The 26,844-nt window shown below is 35.4% G+C and overlaps 3 protein-coding genes across 10 annotated transcripts in view; 2 read left to right on the forward strand and 1 right to left on the reverse strand.

The window, feature by feature from the left end:
• Positions 1-232: 232 nt before the first annotated feature.
• LOC128855394 (uncharacterized) lies at positions 233-3,697 on the reverse strand. Of its 2 annotated transcripts, XM_054090257.1 has the most exons (5): positions 3,642-3,664; positions 3,461-3,518; positions 2,736-3,041; positions 2,573-2,660; positions 233-1,009 (listed from the first exon to the last, which is right to left on the reverse strand). In XM_054090257.1, the coding sequence occupies exons 3-5, from the start codon at positions 2,862-2,864 to the stop codon at positions 555-557; spliced, it is 672 nt and encodes a 223-aa protein (XP_053946232.1). In that variant the 5' UTR covers positions 2,865-3,041; positions 3,461-3,518; positions 3,642-3,664; the 3' UTR covers positions 233-554. The 2 variants fall into 2 exon arrangements, with proteins under 2 accessions (XP_053946232.1, XP_053946231.1); XM_054090256.1 differs by having other exon boundaries at positions 3,461-3,697.
• Positions 3,698-4,954: 1,257 nt separating this feature from the next.
• Positions 4,955-14,230, forward strand: LOC128855395 (ubiquitin thioesterase trabid). Of its 2 annotated transcripts, none has more exons than XM_054090258.1 (10): positions 4,955-5,168; positions 5,631-6,038; positions 6,105-6,876; positions 6,942-7,161; positions 7,240-7,347; positions 7,425-8,043; positions 8,105-8,349; positions 8,618-8,829; positions 10,916-11,064; positions 13,111-14,230. In XM_054090258.1, exons 2-10 carry the CDS (start codon positions 5,908-5,910, stop codon positions 13,187-13,189), a joined length of 2,535 nt encoding a protein of 844 aa, XP_053946233.1. In that variant the 5' UTR covers positions 4,955-5,168; positions 5,631-5,907; the 3' UTR covers positions 13,190-14,230. The 2 variants fall into 2 exon arrangements, with proteins under 2 accessions (XP_053946233.1, XP_053946234.1); XM_054090259.1 differs by lacking the exon at positions 4,955-5,168 and adding an exon at positions 5,176-5,451.
• A 3,342-nt stretch (positions 14,231-17,572) lies between these two features.
• Positions 17,573-26,844, forward strand: part of LOC128855396 (actin-binding LIM protein 2) — a 50,027-nt gene continuing 40,755 nt past the window's right edge. For 3 of the 6 annotated variants that reach the window (XM_054090260.1, XM_054090261.1, XM_054090264.1), the window contains exon 1: positions 17,573-18,280. In XM_054090260.1, coding sequence (XP_053946235.1) covers positions 18,277-18,280 — 4 coding nt within the window. In that variant the 5' untranslated portion in view covers positions 17,573-18,276. The remainder of the gene's footprint in view (positions 18,281-26,844) is intronic. The other 3 variants (XM_054090262.1, XM_054090263.1, XM_054090265.1) reach the window with 1 other exon arrangement.

A 26,844-nucleotide genomic window follows, 5' to 3' on the forward strand; every position in this document is an offset into this window, starting at 1 on the left:
ACTACAGAAAAATGCATTTTAAAAAACTTTACTTTTTCATATACATACATATTTTAGATTTATTTATGAAAAAATAGTAAAAATACATATGAATACATTCATAAAAATATACATGTATGTAAGTAGACATGTATATAAGTACATAGGAAACTCGAAATACGGAAAATGCAAATTCAAATAAAGTAGGCGGTATAATAAAATAGTAAAATAAAATAGTAGAATATTCTTAAGATACATAATTGCACAAAATGTTGTGCTTTTTGAAATATGTATGTACTTTCCTTACTTTTGGAATATGTACATTACATAAATAAAGATAAAATAATTTTTAGGGCGAAAGCCTGAGCAGTTGGTTTCCCTTACAAATATGTTATATTTACCATTACTTTTTAATAACTAAAAAAAAAAAAAACTGTTTGAGGAAATTACATTTTTGTGTATAAACATTTGCGTTTTGAGAATTATGATATAGACAGATACACCAGCCTTTAACGAATTAACATCAGTTCGTTTTAATCTAAACAATTTGTTCTATTACGATTTAAGGTAAACTCTTAGTACAGCATTATGGCGCTTTGATTTTTTTCTTCGCTAGGTGGATCCAGTCGTTGGCGGTCGCGGTGCTCACAACGTTTGGCATGCAACAATATGAAAATATTTAATATAACAACAAGTGTAGAGGCAATTACCAAGTAGAAACTGTAACCCAAAAAAGCTAAACCATGACTATACCAATTACGGTCCTGAACAGCAAGAACATTCTGCTGTAAGTATTGATAGAATTGTACAAGCCAGCAGATGAAGGCGATCACTTGAGCTGCTGCTGCTGAAATGTTAGAAGCGAATAGTAGTACCATAGTTCCGGGACGTTTTGCCGCAGATGCAGCTTTCAACACAGCTGCAATGGCGGATATTGCACAACTAAGCAAACCAAAGCCAGTACCCAAAGCCGTGATTAGCCAAAGCCAAAAATTCATTGTTTCTGGTCCGTTTTGGTCGAATGTGTAAACTGCAGGAAAATTCAAAATGAGTAAAAAACACATACAGTTTGTCAAGAATATCTTTGCATAGTGAAGACAAATTTAAAATTTTAGCTTTGATCGAGAATTCCAACAACAAATAAAAAAGCAAACAAAAAATGTATACACTCATTCCATTACTGTACTTGTCTACGACTACTAGGCGCCAACAGTTATTAAATAATCACACACATTACAAAAACAACAACAAAAAAAGATGTTTACTCTATTTAAAAAGTGTCAAAAAAATCTTTGCATAACTGATGAAAACAACAAAAAATGCAGTTATTTTCCGCGAATTTCATTCATTTGGGTTTTGTTGCAAATCGTATGGAATGTGAAAGGGGTAAGGAATTATTTAGTTATAAAGTGATTGTCTTCAACAATGGGAATGGGTGAAATCAAAATTTTGGACGAAATAATGACCAAGGAAGTATATCTTGATATTTTAAAAAACGAATTGACTTCCAGTATTAGAAAATTCGGCTTTGTTGGCCCGGAAAACTCAAACAAATTTAAATACAAATGCTATCAAGATAATGATCCCAAACATAAATCTTATTTATACAGGTCCTGGTTACTTTACAACTGCAAAAACAAAGTTATTTATACTCCCGTCGAAAGTCCCGACATTAACCCAAATCGAAAATTTGTAGGTTCATTTAAAAATAAAAGTAGAAAAAAGATCGCTAACTAATAAAACTGAATTAATACGATTCATCAGAGAAGAGTGGGAAAAAATACCATTGGAATATAAATTTTTTGTTTGCTTTTTTATTTGTTGTTGGAATTCTCGATCAAAGCTAAAATTTTAAATTTTTCTTCACTATGCAAAGATATTCTTGACAAACTGTATATGTACATATGCATTAGTGGTGCTACAACAACAAGTTTCTTTTAGTAGCATAGGTAGTTTTGACCTTGACATCTGTTTCCTAATTTTAACTGATAGCCAATATATACGTAAACGGGACGAAATTAATTGGTTTACGCTTGAATTACTATGGGAAACACCATTTACAAAATTATTTCTAAATTTTTGTTTTGCTCAAACCGTGCTTTTATTGAAGTTCTGGGCGAAATCTATCTCGTCGTGTGCTAAAAGGTTTTCAAAATATTTGTGAGACTGGTTAGCTTGTGGACAAACGTTACGATTATTATTATTATTGTTGTAGCAATTTCAAGGCTCGGCTCGAAAAATTCGTATGAAGTCAATGCATTTGAAGAAGGTTCCAGTTTGGTGCGAAGTTTTTACTAGTGACATCAGATACAACTTCTTTTTATAACTGCTTCTGAGAGCGTAAAGCGATCAACAGTTAGGAGCAGGGCGCACTGTTACTGCTGCAACAACGACGGCAGGAAGCACCTATTACACAGCTTACTAAGCAATCGAAATTTTACATACAGATCGCCGATCGCAAAGCTGTGATTTGTTATAGAGCCAGAAATCGTCAACAATGCGCCAGAAAATTGGACTAACAGGTCATGTAGCATCGATGTTTAAAAGAAACTTGTACTGTGTGTAGGCCACCTCTTATTCTATATTTACATACCAATAATAGGTGTAGTGCGTACACCAAATCCATAGTTGAGATCCTTGTTGCCATAAAATAAGCCAAAGTTGATATCACCTTTTGAATCCTTTCAAATACGAAATAGAAAGAGAAGTGGTTGTTTGAGATATACAAACATATATGCATACATGTATTTACTTACTGTGGAATTGAGGCGTTTTGGGTAAGCACGCACCCAATGATTCGTAGTCAAACTGACCAATAAAAGCCCAATTGCGATGCAGCTACCGAAAAAAGTGGAAAAGACTAGTGCCCTTGTGCGTATGCTCATGGTTACGATTGACTGGCAAGTCGCGGCGCAATTATTTCATCCAAATTAAATGTTTGCAGTTACAGGAATAATACTCCGTTGTCTACGATACGTCTCCTGGTGGCATCAGTGACCTAACCACTTTCTCTACCAAAAATGGTAGACGTTGTTGCTATTCCTTTTTATTTGGTCGTTGCACTAACGTGTCATTGAAAAAATAGATATACGAGGTAATTCATATAATTAAACGTAAATAATTGCTAATTGGAGTTGTTGTTTATTGCCTTTTTGTTGGTACTTAATAGTTATCTTTGAGCTACGCCTATTAGGAAACAAAAAACTTAGGCCGCGAACTTGATTTGTCTAATATTTTAGTTTCACTACACATGTACATACATACTTATATACATATGATGTATTTTTAATGCATGCCTTTTGCGAGACTTGTGCGAACATAACTGTAGCAGTACAACGCAATCGCATTTTTATGCCTGAACCTGTACCCGTCCCGTCACAAGCCGCACACAAAGGCATTAAATAAAACGGTTTTGGATAAAACCGCATATACATACATATATGTATGCATATTCCTGTAAATAAAATGAATCATTACTTACCACAAATATGTAGTACTTCCAAATTCACATTACTTTTCGTGTGACATTTGTATTCCATCTATTTTTTTAAAAACAATGTAAACCAATATTCTTTTTGCACAATGCACATTTATTATTCTCGCTTTCTTACTTATCCAATTATAAAAAATAATTATTTATTTTGTTTACGCACTGAACTTACTTCCGATCTTCAATCACTTTCTTTGTTTCCTTGTCTTCATTTTCAATTTATTGCATATTTTATTTTCTCTTTTATTGCTTTAGTTGGGCGCGTAACTGAGTGTCAATCAAAAGATCTCTTGGCACTCCGTGTAAATGCAACTATGTAAACAACAAAAGCAATATATAATAGGGGTATTCACTTTGAGTTCGTTGCTCCGTTAACTTTTACGTTTATTTGGTTTTGGTGAATCTGGCAAAATCTACCACCTGGATGCCAAGCTTTGGGCTACTAAATCAATCAACTTTTGTAAAATATTTCATATATTTTTGCAGTCAGACGGAAACATTTAACAAAGTATAAATTAATTTTCTATGTATACGCTTACAACAGACCTCAAATCTAATTTTCGACGCGATCATGTTTTCTCATTCTTATTGGGCGATTTCTCACTAGAACTTTTTTGCTTTCAGAACAATTTTGTTTTGGGGCAAAAATGAGGTGAGGTAAGATATTTTTTCTGCCATGTGTAATTATGAAAATTTCGCTTCGCAATGTTCAATTTTACGCAGCACATTAAGTTGTAAAATACACTCAAACATTCTAAATTATACTAGATTTGTTCTGCTAATTTTCCTTTAGTCCGCAAGAGTGAGAATAATTGTTGTGGAATAATTGGCATGAAATTATGAATGAATATTATATGAAAAAGTCCATTCATACATTTTTCTTAACACCTAACTTCAAACCAAAAGTTTTTTCTAACAGCGGTCACCCCTCGGCAGGCAACGGGCAACCTCCGAGTGCATTTCTCGCAAAGCCCTTATAAGAAACCATTTGCCGTTCGGAGTCGGCTTAAAACTGTAGGTCGCTCCATTTGGGGAACAACATCAGGACGCACGCCACAAATAGGAAGAGCATCTCGGTCAAACACTTGACAGAAGTGTACGCAGCAGTTATTTATTTATTTTTATTTAACTTCAAACCTTAACACTTTTCAAACTTGACAATTTCTATTAGCTTTATTGGGTGTTTCTCCATATAAATTTTGTGGATTGCTGCATTTTTGTTTACACCTTGAGGCTTAACGCTCTTATAAAGACATAACTGTATACTTATGCGTCAATCAACATATAATCAACATAAAAACTTGTCAATAATTTTTTCCTTTAAAAATTTTTGAAAAAGTCTCAAAAACTATTTTAAAAATCCAAAACTCGAATTGAAAAATATGTAGAATTACATTTTTGTGCCGAAACTATTACTCCGATTTTCTAACACATCACCACCGTTTTGCATTGCTGCAAACGCATTGAACTGTCAAAATATTGACGTAATAAATTTGTGGTCCATTTTCATTTCCCCAGTCGAGTTCAGTAATTTTTCTATTTGTTGCAATTCTGCAAAAATTCCAAAAAAAAAATTAGAAAAACAAATAAGTATCATGAAATAATAAAATTCGAAGTTAATAAATAAATTGCGGCACGTCGAGTTCAAGTGCGAATGCGTGTGTAGCTGCAATTATTCGTGCAAGCAAAGGGGCGGGAGGTGAATATTTTTAATGCTTTTCATGTATTTTTTTCACAATATTGGAGGTGCAGTGAAAGTTTATTGTTCAGTTGCTGACCGTTACTGTTTCGTGTTCCTTTGTTTAGTTCCAATTAAAAATCATAATTAGAATTAGTCGACGCGCGTGAAAATTTAGTGTACATCAAGTAAAGTACTTATTTTGTACCAATTCCGATTATAAAGGGAAAGAAGGGCTGTGTGCAGTAAGAATTACATTTTTGCTAAGTTTATGTCGCATATAATGAAAATCCTGCAAAACTTCGTAAGAGCATACAAATATTGAATGTCAAGGACATATCTGATTGGCCTTGCCTATATTTAAATAATCCCATTTGCATTTGTTTTTGTCTTCCTTTTGGTTTGACGCTGCTTGCATCCTTCACTGGTATGTATTTCTGCCCTTGGCCGATAAAACACGTATACGTCGACAATGCCCTCCAGTACAAAGATAACCGCGTGAAATAGAACAATAAAACAGAAAGGCTATAAGTGCCGCGCAAAGCACGACAGTAAAAGAAACTTCTTACTCAGAGGCGCATTGTGTATCCAATAAGATTTCAAAGGTTATAAAATTGTAAACACGCAAATTTCATTTGATAACCAATCGTTTAAACTGTTACTCGGGAGCAATTGTGCAGTCTTGTGCCGTGAATTGTAGTATTGCAAACGTAACGCAGATAGCTTTAGCTCTCAACGTACTGCTTTCTCGGCCCAAGAAATGTGCGATTCCGATGCCAGCAAAGTACAAAAGTGGACATGCGACTATTGCACCTATGAGAATTTTCCCTCGTCACTAAAATGCACTATGTGCAAAGGTACGAAACCGCTGTTGAATGAGGATATATTTAGGTAAAGTTGTATACTGTATAAATATATACATATATATGCAGTTAATTACAAATGTTGAATTTTTAGGCTCAGTCCTCCACAAACAGCATTCGATGGTGACGAAGAGCGTGGCGCTACCGCCGATGTGGTGGAAGCTTCTAGCCTTAATGCTTGCTATGCACAATCGCGGCAAGACGTACCTTCCACCTTACCTGCTACTGCCTCTCCTTCTGGTTGCGCCAAGTGGGCCTGCAAAATGTGCACCTATTTAAATTGGCCAAGAAGTTTACGCTGTGTACAATGTTGTACCAAACGTGGTACTACTGTTGATGTCAACGTGGATCAACAGGTTTGCAATAGTGGTGAAGCCGCCGCAGTTTCTTTAACGTCAAGTGGAAACTTAGATGCAATTGAGGGTCCGCAAGGATACATGGATAAAAGATCAAAGACGGGGGAGGGCAGCGAGACAACTGTTACAGCTAATATTACGAACCCTAATACAATTTCGTCGAACAATATTAAAGATCAGTTAAAAGCTTTACGTATCACTAATGATATGGAATTGAATAGTAGTAATATTGCGGAAGCGCAAAGGAATGAAGCAAGCAGTCATACATCGCAAATTAACAGAAAATCGAGCAATAGCTATATTCAATCTATAGGCGCTGCTTCAAATAGACTAAGCCCATTTGAACAGTCGTCCACTACTAATATGATTACCGCCACAACTAATACAACCGTTAACACAACTCACTTAAATAATCTTGCTAATACGTCACAGCAGCATCAACAACAACAGCAACACAATCAATCGTCCACGCCTCTGCAGAACTGTTATGTATCCAAATGGGCCTGTAATGTAAGTCAATGATTTTTGTTGATCCTAATTACTTGTGATATAATCAATCTACCATTTACACGCAGACATGTACTTATGAAAATTGGCCAAAAAGTCTTAAATGTTCCATGTGTGGTGATCCGCGTGATGGAAATGCGACCAGCATAGCTTCTTTGGGGGATAGCAACGCTATCACTGCAACATCCGGGTCATGCAGCAACAAATTCCTCAATGTGAAGGATGAAAACCACGACATGACTGTGTCAACGAATAATACATTCAACAAGAAACATATTTACCAACTAGGTAAAAGACAGTCTCTTTTTATTTGCATAGTTTTGTTTACAATAATCCCAAAAATACGTTTGTATGTATGCATTGCAGGTTCTTCTGAGACTATAAACAACTGTGATACGGTGCAAGAGCGCCAAGAGCGGCGTCAGCGACAAATACGGCGGCAGGTTGACTGGCAATGGCTTAATGCATGCCTTGGTAGGACTGAATTAATGTTATTGCATCTTAGAATATTTTTTTTATAATTTAATCATATCGCGCTTAATTCTTTAAAGGCGTTGTGGAGAACAACTATAGCGCTGTAGAGGCGTATTTGTCATGTGGCGGCAATCCTGCGCGTGCTTTAACCGCGACTGAAATTGCTATTTTAAATCGCAACTCGGCATTCGATGTGGGGCACACGCTAATTCATTTGGCGATCCGTTTTCATCGTGAAGAGATGTTGCCCATGCTGCTTGCACAGATCTCAGGCTCTGGACCTGGCATTAAGCGTGTACCCTCCTATGTCGCACCGGACTTAGCCGCTGATATACGAAGGCACTTTGCCAATACGCTACGCATGCGTAAAACCTCCTTCAATTGTTTCTACGTGCAGGAGCATGCGACATTTGCTTTACCAGCAGAGATAGAAGAATTGCCGATTCAAATTCAAGAACAGCTTTATGATGAACTGTTGGATCGCGATGCACAAAAACAGCTTGAAAACCCTCCCCCAGCACTTAATTGGTCGCTGGAGATAACAGCACGTTTGGGATCGCGTTTATTGGTGTTGTGGAATCGCAGTGCCGGCGACTGTCTATTAGACTCGGCAATGCAAGCAACTTGGGGCGTATTCGACCGCGACAACACACTTCGTCGAGCCTTGGCGGATACGTTGCATCAATGTGGTCCGATGTAAGTAACACACACACATCCTACATGGTGCCTAGTGCCAACACAATTCTCTTTCTACCAGTTTTTATCCACGTTGGAAGGAGTACGAAAAGTGGCAGGCATCAATGTTGCACTTCACTCTGGAAGATGCCCAATGGCAAGATGACTGGAGTAATTTGCTATCGTTAGCCAGCCAGCCGGGTTCCTCACTGGAACAGTTACACATATTTGCTCTGGCTCATATATTGCGACGACCAATTATCGTTTACGGTGTGAAATATGTTAAAAGTTTTCGCGGCGAGGATATTGGCTATGCGAGATTTGAAGGTAAATTAGAATTTTGAAATATCACGATTGTTGTTGTTGTTGTAAACATTTCCCATGCATGTACGGAGAATTCTGCTGAAGTGACAATCCTTGGCCGGATATGAATTCGGCTTGTCTACGGGAACGTCGACTTTTGCTGCTATAATACCGAAGTTAGCCGTACTTATATCCCGTCAATCATTGTTATTTGAAAAAATATATATCTTAACTGTAGCAATAAAAAACTAGAAGTTATTGAATTACATATTTCTCTCTCCGTAAAATTTAGGTCTGTACTTGCCTTTATTTTGGGATCAAAATTTCTGCATAAAATCACCTATTGCGCTCGGCTATACGCGCGGACATTTCAGTGCATTAGTGCCAATGGAACCATTTGCTCGTATCGACCCACGCAGAGATGAACCCGAGGACGTGCGTTATCTGCCGTTGATGGATTGCGAATCGAAACTTTTGCCAATACACTTCTTGACTCAAGCAGAGGTAATAGTGAACAAAAGTTTTAGCTATTTACTATTATTGTTTTTTTTTTTTAATATAGGTTATACTACAACAAAAATCATATAACTCAAAGTTTCACACTTTGAACAAAATTAGAGAAAATAAAAAAATTCATCAAAATTTCAAATTTTTTTAGTTAGAATTTTTCGAAAATTTTTGTTTATGCAGTCTTATAGAGCAATCAATTTTAGTATAATATTGTTCATGTTTAAAGTTGGTCAAAATTGGCATTGATATTTGATTATTATAATTTTTTTTTTTTATTGACGGTGCTCTAATTGACATTTTACCACTAGCTTTTCACGCACCATTTTGCTTCCCAAAAGGAGAACGCATTTTTAATGCCTGAAACCAGAATGATAGATTTACAAGGTTTTGCCTAAGGCGGATTCATTACAGGTGATGGCATCCGCATTTGTTTTTGCTTTTTGAATTCTATCACGTCAAAATCAGCATGTTCTCTTCCACACTTGCCATTTCGTTTCTCCTCTAGGAACGCCAAAAAAGGGTTCTCTACCCCACTTATCTTTTTTCAAACCCAGTACACCTTCATGTTTTTTTTTTTTTTTTTTTTTTTTTTTTTTTTTTTTTTTTTTTTGTTGTAATATTCACTTTAGATATTATTTGAATCAAGGCGAATTCATTAAAGGTGGTGTCACTAGACCAACAATAATATTTTGTACGTTAGCTTGTCAAAGCAAAGTAGAAATCAAAGAATGAATTCGCCTTGCGTCATTCTGGGCTGACACCCACATGGACACGGCGAAAGAAACAAAACAAATCAGTTGATTTACCGATACAACCTTTTATGAATTCGCCTTGATTTGAATAAACTATTTATTCTCAATGTACACAAATGGTAAACACACAGATATAAGCAAAACAAATAATTTTGGCGTTATTCATATCTACGGCGAAAAAAGCGGCTTGACGGATGGCATCACCTGCAATAAATCCGTCTTGGTTTGGCTAATAACTATGGTGAAAGAGAAAATTATGAGAACTTCGGCTGTCACGTCCTGCCGGTCTGCACGATCATTTCAAATCTATTCACTTACACGTCCAATCAGTCAATGTTAGGAGGGCAATGAAGTGACATTGTGTTGATTTTTTCGTATATCAATAATACAATCTTAGCTTTTTCGTAAACAAACCGCTTTGTGACCCCAGTTACGTCGGCCTATCAGCTGATTCTGTAAAATTCTCTGGCCTGTTATTCGCCACATCTTCACAATTATTTTCACCATGGACCGAAACAACTTTAGGTCTGTTATTGTAGCATGTATGTGGAATACATATACGGGGCAGGGATGATAGATTACCAAGTGTACTTGTTAGGTATGGTGAAAAAAAATTGAGGTGAACTTTAGATTCCACGTCACTTGGGATGTGTTTCGAAAAATGTAGGTTGTGCTGGCATACGATTAAAATCATCACAGCCAATGCTCATACCATTGGTTTGTTTACGGATACGGTGAATACAAATGAGCAAAGCTGTAAAATTGTGCGCGAATGCTGCTGTGTGTTTTAAATTACATTTAGCTATATTTGAAAATCAATTAAAATATCAATTCTAATTAAACAATACAATTCGTAAAAAAATCAATCGTATGAGCATTGGCTGTGATGATTTTTTTCGTATGTCAGTGCCACAAGCAAAATTTTGTGAAACACATCCCTACATGACTGCAGCACATCTGTCGAATTCGCTCAGAGCCGAATAACGGTCTGCTACGTAGTACACCTTTAAAAATCTGTTCACCATTTACGAGTATACGAGGAATGCTGTTGAAGTGACAGTCCTTGCCCGGATACAAATCCGGGTCGTTTTTTCTCCACAGATGTTTATTAAAAAATGAATTCGCTATAAAACTGCATACTCAACATTTTTCTAAAAAATCTGACTAAAATGTTTTAAATTTTGGTGAAAATGTGTTAAATTTTTTAAAATGTGGTACGAAATATGAAACTTTATTTTGTTTAATTTGTTGTAGTATAACACTCTCTGTGCTATTATTGTGACTACATCTGTACGCACATTATAAAACAATGCTTTTGAATTTCTCAGATGGGACGCGAAGAGGCTATAATGAGACAGTGGTTGGATGTATGCGTTACAGATGGAGGTCTACTGGTGGCGCAGCAAAAATTGCGCAAACGACCGCTGTTGGTCGCACAAATGCTGGAAGAATGGCTAAACCACTATCGAAGAATCGCGTAAGTGTCGCATAACTATTGGGTTGTCAACTAAGTAATTGCTGATTTCACTCATAGATGGCTTCAGTTGAATTTTTAGGTTTGCAGACGTAGTAAAAATGTAAAACTCATTTTGTTATTTGATAGTTGGCAATTCAGCTGTCAATCTAAAAGTTTTTTGATCCGTTGCCTACTTTTCGTTTGGCGCTCGTTGGAAAATCAAATGGAACATTTGCGTCATATTTTGCTTTTTTATTTCCACAAAGGGAAAACCGCATTGCAAACTCATAAAAAGTTATGTGCTATTTATGGTTACGAAGCCTTAAAAGAACGACAGTGTCAAAATTTGTTTGCCAAATTTCGTTCTGGTGGTTTTTCACTCAAAGATGAAAAACGCTCTGGTCGTCCAGTTGAAGTTGGTGACGCCATAATCAAAGCAATAATCGATTCGGATCGTCACAGTACAACACGTGAGATTGCAGAGAAGTTTCATGGGTCACATACAAGCATTGAAAATCACTTAAAACAACTTCGCTATGTTCAAAAACTCGATACATGGGTTCCCCACAAACTGAAAGAAACGCATTTAACGCAACGCATTAACCGCTGCAATTTGCTAAAGAAACGTAATGAAAATGATCAATTTTTAAAACGACTGACAGCTGGCGATGAAAAATGAGTTGTTTACAACAATATCAAGCGGTAGAGATCGTGAAGCAGGTCAGGTGAACCAACTCAAACAACATTAAAAGCTGATATTCATCAAAAGAACGTTTTGTTATCAGTTTGGTGGGATTACAAAGGAATTGTCTACTTTGAACTCTTATCACCCAACCAAACGGTCAATTCTGATGTCTACATTGAACAACTAACGAAATTAAGTAGTGCAGTTGAAGAAAAGCGGCCCGAATTGACAAATCGAAAAAGTGTTGTATTCCATCATGGCAATGCAAGGCCGCACACATATTTGGCTACTCGGCAAAAATTATTGGAGCTTGGTTGAGATGTTTTCTCACATCTACCATATAGGACTGACCTTGCACCATCTGATTACTTTTTATTTCGATCCTTACAAAACTCCTTGAATGGTAAAAAAGAGGTCTGTAAAGTCGGTTTACTGGCGATAGTTTAACGTGACAACGTCATAAGAAAATACTGATGGAATGGTTGCATTTTTCAAAAGAAAATTTTAATTTTATTTGTTTGATAGATATTTTTTATGGATATAGAGAAGAAGGTAAATGGAATCGCAATGGATTTGATCAAGTTACATAAACGTGAAAATTACGAAACATTTATCAAATTCATGAAAGATATGTTCAATTTCGATTGTGCATCAGACGTTAATAAGTCAACAACACTAAGAGGCACCATCATCCATTTGACTTTTTCAAGTCACATTACACTCGAAACACTCCCTTTCATTTCCTACTTTTCCTATCATCGTCCTATTCTCAACAGAGAAGTGGTTCATTACCAAGCACACAGGAAGAAGGCATATGCAAATACAAATATGTGAATTTATATATTATACATATGCGCATATACATACATATATATGCTCACTCAAGTAGGAGAGAGCCAGATGTCGAACGTTGCCGAACGCGGGGCCGATTGTGCTCTTTTTCGTTCGTTCCGCGCTCTCGCTTGCAGTTCAAGCAAGGTAACGACGCATGAGCAAGATAACGACTATTGAGCAAGATAACGACGATTGAGCAAGATAACGACGCATTTTTTCGTGCGTGCAGCCGGCTAAATCGAATTATAAGACGTTATCACGTCAAAATTTCAATAATGATGATGATGTCAAATCGTACCTGATTCAGTTTTTTGCTTATAAAAACCAGAAGTTTTATGAACGTGCAATTACAATGCTGCCTCAAAGATGGCAAATGTGCATTGATCAAAATGGGCAGCACATTACAGAATAAAGTTATTTAGTTCCATAAAAAAATTGTCTTTGATTTTCAAAAAAAAATCCGAAATTACTTAGTTGCCAACCCAATATTTCAACCTAGAGTTTTAAAACTTAACTTTCATTTTTTTCATTTTAATTTTCCCCTATAGTCAAGTTATAACGGCACCCTTTGTACGGAGACCGCAGCAAACCGGCTATTCAAGTGAGGGTGACTCTGATGAAGAATAGGTACGAGCAGAATCTAGTTGCAGTTCTCCTTGGGGACAGCGCTCCCGGCGGTAGCATTAAGACACATAACAGACAACAAATATGGTCGTGGCGTATACTTGATAACCGAATCCCAAAACATAAATTGAATACATATATATATATATAATTACTGAAATGAAATAACTAAAAGTATGGATACCTAGAAAACTTGCATAACGTTATATTGATTACAAAATTTAAAGCATATTTTACGTAGATAATGGATATTAAAGAACTAACGTATTCGTTGGTTCATACGATATATACATAAATATAGCAAGAAAAAAACTACAAAAAATAGCAAATAATTAAAAATCATATCCGTTTCCAATTCAACAGAAATCGTTGATTTTAGTAAAGAAGCTGATAATTTAATCTAAGGGAAGCATAAATCTAAACAAACAATAATGTTTATAACAGAGATCACACCAACTCGTAGATGTGTAAAATATTAAATCGTTAAACTGAAAGGAAAAGTCAAAAGACAAAGCGAATAAGGGATTATAAGGAGAAAAACGATAGCGTCTGAAACCCTGATTAAAACAATTTTCAGATATGTAAAGGCATTGAAAAACATGAATCTTTTGAGTCTCAAGTAAATTTAAAAAAGCAAACTGCAAAAAAAAAATTAATAAGAATATGTATTTACAAAATCAAATGAATGTAAAATATGTAATACTTGAAACTAGATAATATTTTATTGTAATGAGTTTCTTTTTGCTGACCGACACAATTTGTCGGCCCAATTTTACCAGTAATTGTCGGTAATTAAAAAAATACATTTATATTAAAAAAAAAGAAAAATTAAAATACATCTGCAATAATGATTGAGATAGTAAAGAATTATGAGGTAAATGATGAATGGTGTATGAGAAAACATTAATAGTTGCTTACGATTAATTTGTTTTGAAATTATAAATGGATTATTATACTATAAATATTATAATTTTTGTTGGTAATGTTATTAAAAAGAAACTTATGCCCATTTCACACAAATATACTATAAATAAGATGGATTAAAAATCGAAAAGAATTGCATTTACTTGTGTCATCACATTACCTCTTACAAAAAAAAAAAACAAAAAAAAAAAATTTGAATGCCACGAAAACTCTGGATATTCGCACTGCATCCTGAGATAGATGTACACTCGTTCCCACGTTAGTCGGTTCTACGTTACCGGAGCGACACGGATTTATATTCGGCCAAGGACTGTCACTCCAGCAATATTTCCCGTACATGCATGCGCTATGTTTATGCTGCTACAATAACAACACGGATGTAAAAACAATAAATAAAAAATTGGCGCTTACACTTCTGTTAGGTGTGTGGCTGCGGTCCTCCTGTTTGTGGCGTGCGTCCTGATGTTGTTCTCCAAATAGAGCGGCCCATAGTTTTAAGACGACTCGGAACAGCAAAGGGTTTTTTATGAGGAGGTTTTTCATGGCATAAATACACTCGTAGGCTTGTCATTGCTTGCCGAGGGTCAACCGCTATTAGAAAAAACTTTTTCTATAACTTTGCTCGTTCATGCACGAAGATTCGAATCTACGCACATGGATGTATACTATAATAATTAGACCAATTTTAACATACGGAGCGGCTTCTGGGAATGGAAAACCGCCTTTTCGAAAGTGCATTGGTGACGGCCAGTATCGTAGACGATGAAACAATGAGCTGTAGAAGCTTTCCGACGACATGGACATGGTGCAGTGAATAAACATCCAGCGTCTACGTTGGCTGAGTCATGTCGTCCGAATGGACACAAACGCTCCGGCTCTGAAAGTATTCGATGCTATACCAGGTGGTGGTAGCAGAGGAAGAGGCAGGCCTCCTCTGCGTTGGAAAGAACAGGTAGAGAACAACTTTTCTTCACTTGAGGTTTTCAACTGGCGCCGGTTAGCAAGAGAATGAAGCGACTGGCGCGCTTTGTTTAATTCGGCTAAAATCGCTTGAGCGGTTATTGCGTTAATGAAGAAGGAGAAGGAAAAGTGGTCTCATCCAAGGGCATGGAATGCCTGTACGGTGAAAACACCGATCGTAATCGTCAACCTCATTTAACAATAGGCCCAAGAAACATACTGTTTCGACGGAGTGGGCCCAAAAGGAGAGAGGTATTAGTTGATTGGGTTTGAAGGGGCAAGTAAATAGATGGTTAGTGTCGTGCGGAGTACATTCTGGACAGATAGGAATTTTACCTGTTACAATAACCTGAACGCAATTGTGGCAAGGTGACGTGAGTCTAACGAAGCAGCGAAAACTCTTTGTCTACGATGGGTGGTGTATTGACTCTGATGACGGCATTCGGGAGGCGGGAGTTTAGGAAGGTGGTAAAAAACCCGATAAATGCCGTTTAAATCCTGCTTGTAAACTGTTGAGTTCAATAGGTGTTATGTATATTCCTGGATCTCATCAGCATAGTCAAAGAGATGCCTCCTAATGTGCCTGGGAGGTGGCTCAGTCCCCAGCAAGTGCCTGCAGGTGTAGTTCCTGAAAGTTCTGAAACGGAGAGCAACCTATCGAAGATAATACCCCGTAATTTGGGGTTGTTAATGTTGTTGTTGTTGTAGCAGCATAAACATTCCCCATACTTACATATGGGGAATGCTGCTGGAGTGACAGTCCTTGGCCGGATATAAATCCGGGTCGTTTCGGTAACGTAGAACCGACTGTCGTGGAAACGTGGGGTTGTTAATAGTCGGTATTGGTGTGTCATCGACTTTAACCTTCAGCTGAAGATAGGATGATGTCACTAAGATTCAAATTCAGGACTAAATTGGATGATAAAATAAACTGGAGTACACCTTTCGAAAGGAAACGCTCGGATTATAGACTGCACTGGTATACAGATGACCCGCAAAGGTGCTGCAATATATGGTCCCAAAACAAAGCGATCTGTGTCGATGCATAGTTTTCCCAGCATCTTTCAAGCACAAGTGTCTATCTATGTGCAGAGCTCAAATTATAGAGGAATCTCCGGCATGAACGAATTGCCATTCTGAGCGATAGTCGGGCGGCACCAAGGCATAGTCATTCGTTGAGGTTAATTCCTCATTAGTCCTTGAGTGCTTCGAGAAATTAAATTTTCTAGGAATACATAACCGTATTCGGCTTAAACTGGTGCCAGAGTACAGGTGTAGGTATATCTGGGAACGAAGTAATGGATGCACGGGCTACAGCGGATGCGGCCCCGTTATTAATAGCATTCGAACTCTTCCTTGACATGCCTTCTTCCACCAAAGAAGAGTTTAAAAGGGAGAAAGAACTAAGGCTACGAGACCTAAGTTGGCACCAAACCGTGGGACATGGGACTAAGTCAGCTGAAGTCCTTACTGGTGAGTATGATAAAAAAAGATTTAACCATCTTATAGCCCTCCCTAAGGACAAGCTGAGAATGATCACTAGCATTTTGGGGATATGGTCCATTGACTTCTGTCGATTCTGCGGGCATGCTCTAAAAACTGCAACACGGCTCCTTATCGAATGTAATACCATAATAGAAAAAGAGTAGCAATTATTCGCTCAGCCCAACCCAGCTCCATCTTAGGTTTATTGAAGGGGTTGTGTTTGGATGCAAGTACAATAGAAGTTCAAACCTCCACTTCCTCTATCCTTTTCTTTTCCGTATTCAAAGTTCATATAAAACGTACAACATTCAGATTACCAGCTTTTATGCTAAACACAAATTGACTGCTGAAGCTTAATCGAGGTTTGGCGCTATTGTTTCTTAGAATGTTTTCACTTGGTTGGTGCTTTCCTTATCCGTAGGGCTTCCTGTGGGTATGGCGTAGTAGTATTATGCAGGCTGCCAAGACACCTCATGCTAGACGTTTGCAATATTAGAAGTCAATAATTACGTTGGCCTTGAAAAAATGTTGATACTTAGACGGGGTTTGTTATTGTAACATCATAAAGAGAACACGTATAGACAATCTGCTGAGGGTACAAACATAGCCCTAAGATTGTGGAAACGTTTTTATTCCCCAAAAAATTTATGAGGAATGTGTAAAATTTAATTTTATTTTATGTTACGTTTTTTCCCATTATAATATTTCAGTTAATTCAGTTCAGCATATAAATTTTTAGCTTAATTCAACCTAATTTTAATTTAATTCATTTTATTGGCTAGGAATAATTTCGAATTGGCAAATAACGTAAGTATAAATGAATAAAAACATACATACCTATATGTATTTAATATTTACGTTCTCGGGATTAACCAAACCTCGAGCAATATTTCTTTTATCCCAATCGCCCTGCGCTTTGTTCACTCGTCGCCCTGTGATTCGTATGATATTCGAATCTGGTGCAACCAGTGAACTGTGGCGAATGATTTCGCCTGAAGTTGTCCATCGAATCGACAGCGAAATAAAGTTCATTCGAAAATTGAAGCGGTGCGATATAGTGCTTACAGCGGGTGTGTGGTGGTTAATTTTTTGGTGCGCAAAATTAGGAAAATAAAATTTAGTGGTGTCGCTTATAAGCGGTATCGTATCTCCGTAAAATTAGTTTTAAAAGGAAAAATGCAATAAAAGTTCTTGCGTTTTGGAAATAAAGTAGCGGTGTAAATTCGTTTCGATGTCGGTATATTTGCATTTGCAAAACTAAAGTCCAGTGATTTGTGAGTCGTTAGGAAGCTTTACATATTAAAATATTGGAAGTGAAAAGGGAGACGAAGGTCGTGACTGTCTGAGAAGTAATAAATACGGAAAAGATAAGTTATTGATTGATAAAGGGCAAAAAGGTGCTTACTAATTAGAATTGGATATCAAGAGTTCCATTGGGAAAAAAGCTAGTTGGAATCGGTCAATTGGCCAATTGGTTAGTCGATAATCGTTGATACATGTTTATACATGTGTATGTGGTATCGGTAGCGGAGTAGTGGTTAAAGAAATTGTCCAATTTGAGTGGTGTTCCGTAAACGCGAGACTGATTATATTGGTGTGGTGCTTTTCGAACATACAGCAGCAGTGCCTCAACAATAAAATAACAACAACGTGATATCGAGTGAATTTGTATCAGACAGAGAGCGAGTATTTGAGAACCGCGAAAGGGAGCAACGAGCAAAATGGGTAAGAAGAGTGCGAATTAGCGCACAAGGTGTGATAATATATATGGTACTATTTGTTAAAAAAAATTGTGTAATTAAGAATCCCTCAGATATATTTAAATTAATAGTGTGGGAAGAAAGTGCTTGAAGTACATACATACACATATAACATTTTTATTTTAATTTAACTATGATCTCAGGTGGAGAGGATACTCTAAGATACTCAGCTAAAATGCAGTGATGCCACGAAATGGAGAAAAACTATTGCAAAAAACAAATACTTATTTATTTTTTAGGTCTTACTTTTTTTAATTCAATCAAATTTTCGAAACAAAGACTCCAGTTTTACTATCCTGTTAAGTGTATACGGCCCAACTGATTTCTGTTTTTACATCTAATGTTTATTATAATATAAAAAACTCTGTGAATTGGGGTTAAAGCAGTCAATGCCAATGTTTTTATTTTTTTGCATATGGAAACTCATACTCATCATTAAAATTTTTATTTTATAAAATTTTAAATCATAGTTTACTAGTGAAAAGATTTTTCAAATTACCTTTTTTTGTTAAATAAACCTGTATATTATTTCTTCAACATCAAGTTAGTATTTTTTTTTTTGCAATTAAAAATATTTTAGTGCTCAAATTTAAGCTAATTGATTATTTTTATATTAATTATTTTATTCAGCTATGGACTACGTCATATATTCTTACAAGTTAAGCCTTAAAATTATTGCCTCTGACTAAATTTTATCGAGTTTCTTGAGTGAGCGATCGTAATCTTTAAAATGAGTAAGATCCCTCAATGTTCGTGCAATTGGTGAAAGGGAAAAATTTTTTCGTTTTGACATCACTGCTACAATGTTATGTTTCTCTCTCTTGAACGCACACACATTGGCAACTATGTCCACTCCCTGTTTTATTTTCTTTGCGCGATTTATCATAGTTTGCCTTCCTTTTATACGCAAGCTGATTTTACAGTGCCGTGCGAGTGTTAAATCCAATTGGATTTCGAATCTCCGAAAATTCGAAGAATGATATCACCGCTTGCGCCGCAGTCGCTGTAGCTGTTGGCGTACGTCATTCATATTGTTATCGCTATACTACAATTAATTACAGATACCCCACTTCACAGCCGCAACATTTCGTATTTAAAACTGGTGATGTCTTCGAATATGCAACTCAGTCACGCATTTTACCGTTCGAGGCATTATTTTAATTCTCAATGAATCGCAAGCCGCGCCAAGAGCTTCATTCAAGAAATCAACCAAATGCATTTTTATGGTTAGCGAATGGCTAGATATTTAATCAGCGTTTACATACAAACAATCACATAAATCTCTGTTAATTCAATGCAATTCGAAAAAGCTAATCAAGTTGGTCTAACGAAAAGGGCGTACAGAATATGGTTTTTTGTTCAATTATACATTTAATGGTGGAAAATCACCTCTAAAATATTTGCACTACGCATTTTGAAACAACAATAACTAACAACAATATTGCTTGCAACGTTTTATAAAAAAACTTGTTGTGGAAACAGTACAAAAATGTTAGCTTTCGCATTTAAAAATATTTAATTTTAATATGCAAGTGTAGGTATGTATGTATGTACATACCTAGGTATTAGTAAATAATACGCATCGTTTCGCTAAAAAAATGAGGTTCGAAAATTTGTTTATGCTAATTACAACGTTAGTAAAAGTTTTATGCGCCGATTAAAAATGGAGGAGATATCGAAGGTGAAAGGTGAATATCGCAAAATTTAAATGGCCAAGTACATCATTGGAAAGGCAATTAAAATACCTTTCTTTTGATATCTCCTCAGATTTTAATTCGCGCATAAAAAATGTAGTACCGTTATAGTCAGCATACATCGAGACGGTTTGTATTCTTTACTTATTCCCCTACGTATTGGTGTGATAGAAATTTTAAATCAAATCTTCAATTCGGTAATTTAAATTGGTTTCATTTGTTAATTTGAAAATAATCAAAAATAAATTTATTTGGAATTTTCCTTCAATTATTGTTTTTTTTTTCTTTTTTATCGCATTATGCATGTAAATATGATCCATCGGTCTTTTCTCAAAGCTATACCGACGTTGTGATCAACCGATATCAACTGAACATCGAGAACAGGGATTGTTGATTACCATCAACTAACATGTCGAACTAACAGGCTTTTACTTTTCTGTCGGCATCTTGATAAAAATTTTCGGCAAAATGGTCAAAAGTCACGAGGTAGCTATTTCTCGAATATTGTGTTTATTACATAACCTCTGAGACTAAGTACTTATATCATCATATTCTGCATATTTAGCCACTGCTACTATTCTCTGTTTTCAAAAATGAAAAGATGTTTCGTCGATAAGAGATTTGGGTCGAATGGGAGAGAGACTATCGATGAAACAAAAGCCTATTTAGATAGTCTCGAGAAATGCTGGCGACATTGAAAACAATTGGCCGATCAATTCTGAATTACCCTGCGCCCGTCTGTTTTTTGTTAACAATCGGTCTACACGATCTAACTTTCGAGAAGACACTACACGTCGTTGTCAGTTTACATTTAACTGTCGCACACAAAAGTAGAAATAAAGTACACATCAACGATTTGCATGTTTTACGAACAGCTGATTAAATAGTTGGCGGGAAAAATCATAAAAATAAAATTTTTTTTTAATTGAAAAAAAAAAAATGAAATTAAAATATAAATAAAGCAAATGAAATGCAAAATAATGAACTTTACATCACATTATTTTATTTTGTCCACAATAATTTGTTCCACTTCATCATCGCTGTCAAATGAAGAACATACCATTAGCAATTGTATTGTTGTGGCAATCACAGCTTTCTTAATATTTTCTCGCTTCCGTCTATGCATATCTGTATAATATACAGTGCATATACATATGTATATACATACATTTGTTGCTAGATTAGTTAATAACCAAGAAGTACAAGCATAAAACAGAAAAGATACTTTTAATTCTTTCGATTTGTATTTCGGAAACAGCAGCAACGGTGACTGGAGGTTGTGGTTAAGAAGCACATATCTCCACATGTATCATTGGGCAATTCCTATTTAATATATGACTTCAAATGAACTTTATAAATTTTATCTAAAATATATTTACTTGCATTCTCCATTTTAATCACAATTTTTATTTAACTTTGGCATTTCGACTCGATTTGCAAGTTTGAATTCGTGTTTATTTTTACTTTGCGATCAGCTGTTTTTCTCACTTGCAAATTCTTATAAGTAAAAAAAAACTAGCAACTTCCTCTCAAAATGGAATTTCATATTGCTCTCACACTTCCCCTACTTTGCAAGTTTTTCGGATACATGAACACCAAAACTTGAACAAACCTATTATATTACTAGCTTATTACTTTAAAAGAGCAATTGTTGTAGTATGTATGAATTTAAAAATATGTTGAATTACTAAATAACTACAAACTTATTTTTAATTTCAAAGGTATTCATTGAAAGTTTAAATTAATAACATTAAAGCGCAACCTCGAACATTAAAGTGCATGAACTTTAGTGAGAGCAATAACAGTGATTCACTTGAATGAAATCCAAGTTTTTGAAGTCATATTTTGGTTAATACCTAGTAAGGCTTTCATCGATAAATGAGACAACATTTACCATCAAAGAATTTTCACCAAAAGACCTCATCACAGACTTCTTTAATGTGCAGTAAATCGGTCCACGTCTTCTAAAATAAATATTTTCGGATCTAAACACATAATATAAAAGACGAAATGTTTAGTTATTTGTTTGAGAGGATTTCATGTTTGTTTGGTTGTGTCGCGTCAATAACAGACGTATCTACATATTTAAGTTTCAGATAGACTTTACTTGGTAACGATCTTAAAGCACAATTTATTTAACAGCATTTGTCTTTTATTTGGATACAATTTTGCATCGAATTATTAAAGAAAATTCACGACCTAATGATATAAAAATTTTCTTCAACTGGTAAAGAACCTAATAAAAAGCTTCACATAATGTTCTACTGCAGATATTGATTGACTTAACTGAAATCGTGACTATGGGCATATTTCAAAAACATACCTGCATCAAATACAGATTTAATTTCACAAATAATTTGTCGAAGTATAATTTAAAGTTTTTAATTTTAAGATAATTATTATTACACACATACATATGACCATATAAATTCGGTTATTTATATGATTACCTATGTATATCTTCATACTTATTATGTATCTTGAATTGTGTGCCTGTCTTCTCATGGATTTGTAAGCAAAATGAAGCGATTCACTAGAGTTCGTGAATGTGGGTCACCTGCACTTGACTCTCTGCCAGTTAGTTCAATTGAATTTAATTTTAATTTCCTTGTTTCTTCTTCGGCTAAGCGGCACTCCTCTCCTTATTTTTCACTTGTATTATTTTTTTATTTTACTTTTTTTTTGTTTTGCCACTTACTTCCTCACATTTGCCGCATCGTTCGCCCCATCACATAGTCAACTTAGATTGAGTGGCGTCAGTGCTACTCGAATGAAGTGAATGTGACTATTGGTAACTGAGGCGGCAGAAGCAGGAGCAGCAGCAATATAAAAATGTCAAACACAACACAGAGTGTAGAGCATGAGTAGCAGTGACAGCGCTGTGAAGGAACTGTGTGGGAGCTGCATTAGGGTGGGCACATAATTACTTTTCCTACTTATGTAGGTTATGTTATTTTACCAACAATACTCCCATTGCACGCTATTTGTTGATCATCGGGGAATGGCGTTGACCTCTTAACGTCCGAGAAATTATTATTTTTTTATTGTATATTGTAGTGTAATTTTAACAATTTAATAATATATACGATTTAAAGGGCGACTATTCAGTGTGGGTGCATACATTTAATTAGAAACGATGGGTATTATGTGTGTGAGACATATAAGTATATGTGTATAATTTCATAGCGTATATGAATTATAAGGAAAATGTAAGTATTTCACCCAATGTGCATGTAAATAAAGTAAATGTACGAGTAGTAAAAATTTTTTATTTGGCGATTATTAAATTAGATCTCCTTCATTTTATGTTAAAAAAATATATATACATATATAGTATATATATATTTATATTGTTTAAACTCATACTTTTTCCATTGCACGTTTGTTTCATGGGACGGGTCTGAAGTCCAGCGCACAACCAGCTCTTGCGCATGAATAATGGACACAAGTTTGCACCATCTCTAGGCCAAGGCGTCAGCTGAAAGAAAACAAATGAATACAAGAGAAAGAATACGCGTTTCATGGGACGGGTCTGAAGTCCAGCGCACAACCAGCTCTTGCGCATGAATAATGGGCACAAGTTTGCACCATCTCTAGGCCAAGGCGTCAGCTGAAAGAAAACAAATGAAAACAAGAGAAAGAATACGCGGATGGATGTAGGAAGCAAAGGAGGCTTTATCATTCGTTCTTTCATAATTTTTTATCTAAACAACAAAATATTCCCTGATTGATGCACATCCAAGTAACTTAGGCCCAAAAGCTTGTTCATTCTCTGTGCTGACGTCTCTCAAAACAGCCAATTCTGTCAAATTAGTTAAAAAACAAAATAGCAGGACTGTTAATAGCGCGCCACCTTTGTGTTCTCTACATCGTGGATGGAGAGAGTAATAAGGTGGCGCCGGTTGTAGTACCGCTACTTTGGTCTCAGCGAATTTGACATGGCGATGTGACGTCACGCATTCTCTGATGATCGCAATATCGTTTCTAACATGCTTCGATCTTGGTATTGGGATGTTTTATTAAATATCGCATTGGTTGCTCTAAGACAATCACCCACTTGTTGCGGTAGACTCTCGTGAGCCCTTAAACCCATGATGGAAAGAATAATGAGATGGCGCCTATCGTGGTACCGTTATTTTGTTCCCAGCGAATTTAACAATGATTTGCATCGTTTTAGCCCCAGTATGACCATTTTCGTAACTTGATTTAGGATTTTTTGTTTTGTTTTTTAGTCTCGGAGTCTTAGTTCTTTCTTCATGACATTTTCTGTTTTAATTAAACGTATTGTTTATAATTTTATAAAATATAATTTTTTTTAAATTAGTTCAAATTAGTTTTAACATCTGGTCCATTGCCCGCGATTGCAGTCGTTGTTGGTGTTCTTCTCCTTTCAGCAGTCAAATCTCTCTCTCGCTACTGCAGCTAGCTTTGGATAAAAAAACGCACTAAAATGCATATTCAAAGAAAATAAAACACCAAATTTTTAGTGAATTACTTAAAGAACTTTGTATATGCGACAAATTATCTTTAAAATGTGCGTTTTTTTTAATAAATGTGTAATAGTTATGTACGATTTAATTTATGAGTTTTTTTGTTAAGAGAACGACTTTTTTGCTATATTTGAGGTTATGTAACAAGATAAGGTACTCTTTTTGTAAAATTATGGTTTCTCCAGTATTTTCTGGAATTTTGTTTTTTTATTTTTACTATTAATACACCTCTTGATGCCCTATGTCCCACTAAGGATTTAGGACCGGAAGAAACGATTACACCTCTATGGTTTTAATTCGCATTCAGTAAATTCAAACACTTTTTAAAATGTGTAAAAAGGTTTTCAATGTTAAGAAGAGTTGAGAGAGGGCATTTACTATTCTTGCATAACCTTAAAAAGATTAAAAATTAAATTTACACTTTCAAAATATTAAAATTTTATAAGAACCAACAAATTTTCATTAACACAAAATCTTCTCAGAGTGACCTTTTTTAACATTCTTTTGTTTAATAATAAAGTTTTTTCTTTTTAAATTATAGTTTCGGTAGCTTTAAATTAAAAATATGAAACAAACACCAACTTAAAAACAAACAACACCAACTTATATAAAAAAGCACTAAATTTATTGCGAAGAGCAAATAGTTGGCGCATTCTTATTTCTATCATTCTTGCCTTAAACCGAACATGCGTATTTGGTTGCTAAACAGAAATACTTAACACATAACGACCGGAAGTTGAGAGCTGCTTGAACTGTATGCAAAATAATCGTTCCGGGTCACCCAAAGGTGAATTGTAATCAAAGACTTTTACCACTTTTGTGGAAAAATGCAAAAACAATCTTTGGACGTCTCTTGACGTTAATCCCTAATGAAGTCTGATTTGCTTTCTTTCGAATCGTTCCCAATGTTTTTAGACACTTCCCTTTGACTGGCTGATTGTGAATCACTTTAAACGATTCCAACTCGTGATTGCCGAACATTTTCGACAGTCCAAGAAGATATATTTGAATCATCAAAAGCTAGATTTTTGAAAAAAAAGGTAAACTATACCTTTTGGTATAAAATTAGAACATTTTCAATGGAGCACTTAACTATGCAATACATATGTACATATGTACATATTATGTTGTTATTGAGAGACAAAAAATTGTGTGGATGGTTAACAAATGGGAACCTTTTGATTGAAAAAACAAAATTGGGTCACTATCAGCAATTTACCACAGTTGGTGCTCTCTTACTTCTTTCTCTAGCTTTCACATACATACGAGCACATAAATGAAGTATCTGACTCAAACTTTTGTTAATTTTTTGGCCCCTGAAATAAAAAAATTAGAAACTCCTTTTGCTGCTTCGAAATAAATATTCGAACTTCTGACGTTATTTTAATTAATCTACATACGTACATACATAGTACATATGTACAACTGAACACATGTCTGCGTGTATACGAAAATTTACATGAAAAATTCGTGCGTATGTGCTCAATTAGCGGCTCCGAATGACATCATCGACTCCACTTGAAGGCTTAACCGTGTCATATGAGCCTACAAACAAGCACACTCAAATACAAATTTATATGTATAAATATGTATGTAGGCTTTAAGAGAACCACTTGTAATAAATAAAATGTAAAAAAAAGTTCATTAAAATCATCTTCCAAAAGGAATTAAATAAACTTATAATTTTTTTAAATATAGTCATATATATATTTATATTTCTGCACGATTGACTCATATATGTATGTATACAAGAATGTTTGCATACGAACATTGTCATTTGTTGATAACACCACTGTGAGAACTTATGAGAACAATGAAAATGTTGATTGCATAATACTAACTACGCCCGACCTGTTTTTTAACAAACAAAAATAAAAACAACAAATGAAAAAATCGGACTTTCTAACGAACGAACATTTTTTAGTATCGTGGCGTTAACGATGGTTTACGATGATGAGAAGCGGTGCGAAGCGAACGTCTGTCTAGTACGTCATACCCTGACTTAACCAGCTGAACTTGCAAACATTCACAGCTTTTTGGGTTGCTTATGTGCAATATATAAGTAGACATTAGTATGTACATACAAAGTTTTACTTATGTGGTATATATGTATGTGCTTGTGTACAAACATACATATATGTTTGACGATACGTACATATAGGTACGTTAAAAAAGTTATTATGTTAGTGCAGACTATAATGTATACGTTTTTACGTATATACTTATATATGTAAAACCACTTTTTAAAGTAGTTAGAAATGTACATACATATAACCGGCACACATTCACTGGAGTCTCCGCCTGTGTGTCATGAGTATAATGCATTTGTGTGAGAAAAAGTAAAT

The sequence above is a fragment of the Anastrepha ludens genome, chromosome 2, assembly GCF_028408465.1.
Source record: "Anastrepha ludens isolate Willacy chromosome 2, idAnaLude1.1, whole genome shotgun sequence".
Classification (NCBI taxonomy): Eukaryota; Metazoa; Arthropoda; class Insecta; order Diptera; family Tephritidae; genus Anastrepha; species Anastrepha ludens.

Excerpts from the sequence above, each read along its gene's own strand:
- LOC128855394 (XM_054090256.1), bottom strand. The coding sequence starts at position 2,864 with ATGAGCATACGCACAAGGGCACTAGTCTTTTCCACTTTTTTCGGTAGC. Across the intron at positions 2,661-2,735 it reads CAAAACGCCTCAATTCCACA|GATTCAAAAGGTGATATCAA; the intron begins GTAAGTAAATAC and ends CGTATTTGAAAG. Across the intron at positions 1,010-2,572 it reads ACGCACTACACCTATTATTG|TTTACACATTCGACCAAAAC; the intron begins GTATGTAAATAT and ends ATTTTCCTGCAG.
- LOC128855395 (XM_054090258.1), top strand. The coding sequence starts at position 5,908 with ATGTGCGATTCCGATGCCAGCAAAGTACAAAAGTGGACATGCGACTAT. Across the intron at positions 6,877-6,941 it reads TATCCAAATGGGCCTGTAAT|ACATGTACTTATGAAAATTG; the intron begins GTAAGTCAATGA and ends ATTTACACGCAG. Across the intron at positions 8,350-8,617 it reads TGGCTATGCGAGATTTGAAG|GTCTGTACTTGCCTTTATTT; the intron begins GTAAATTAGAAT and ends CGTAAAATTTAG.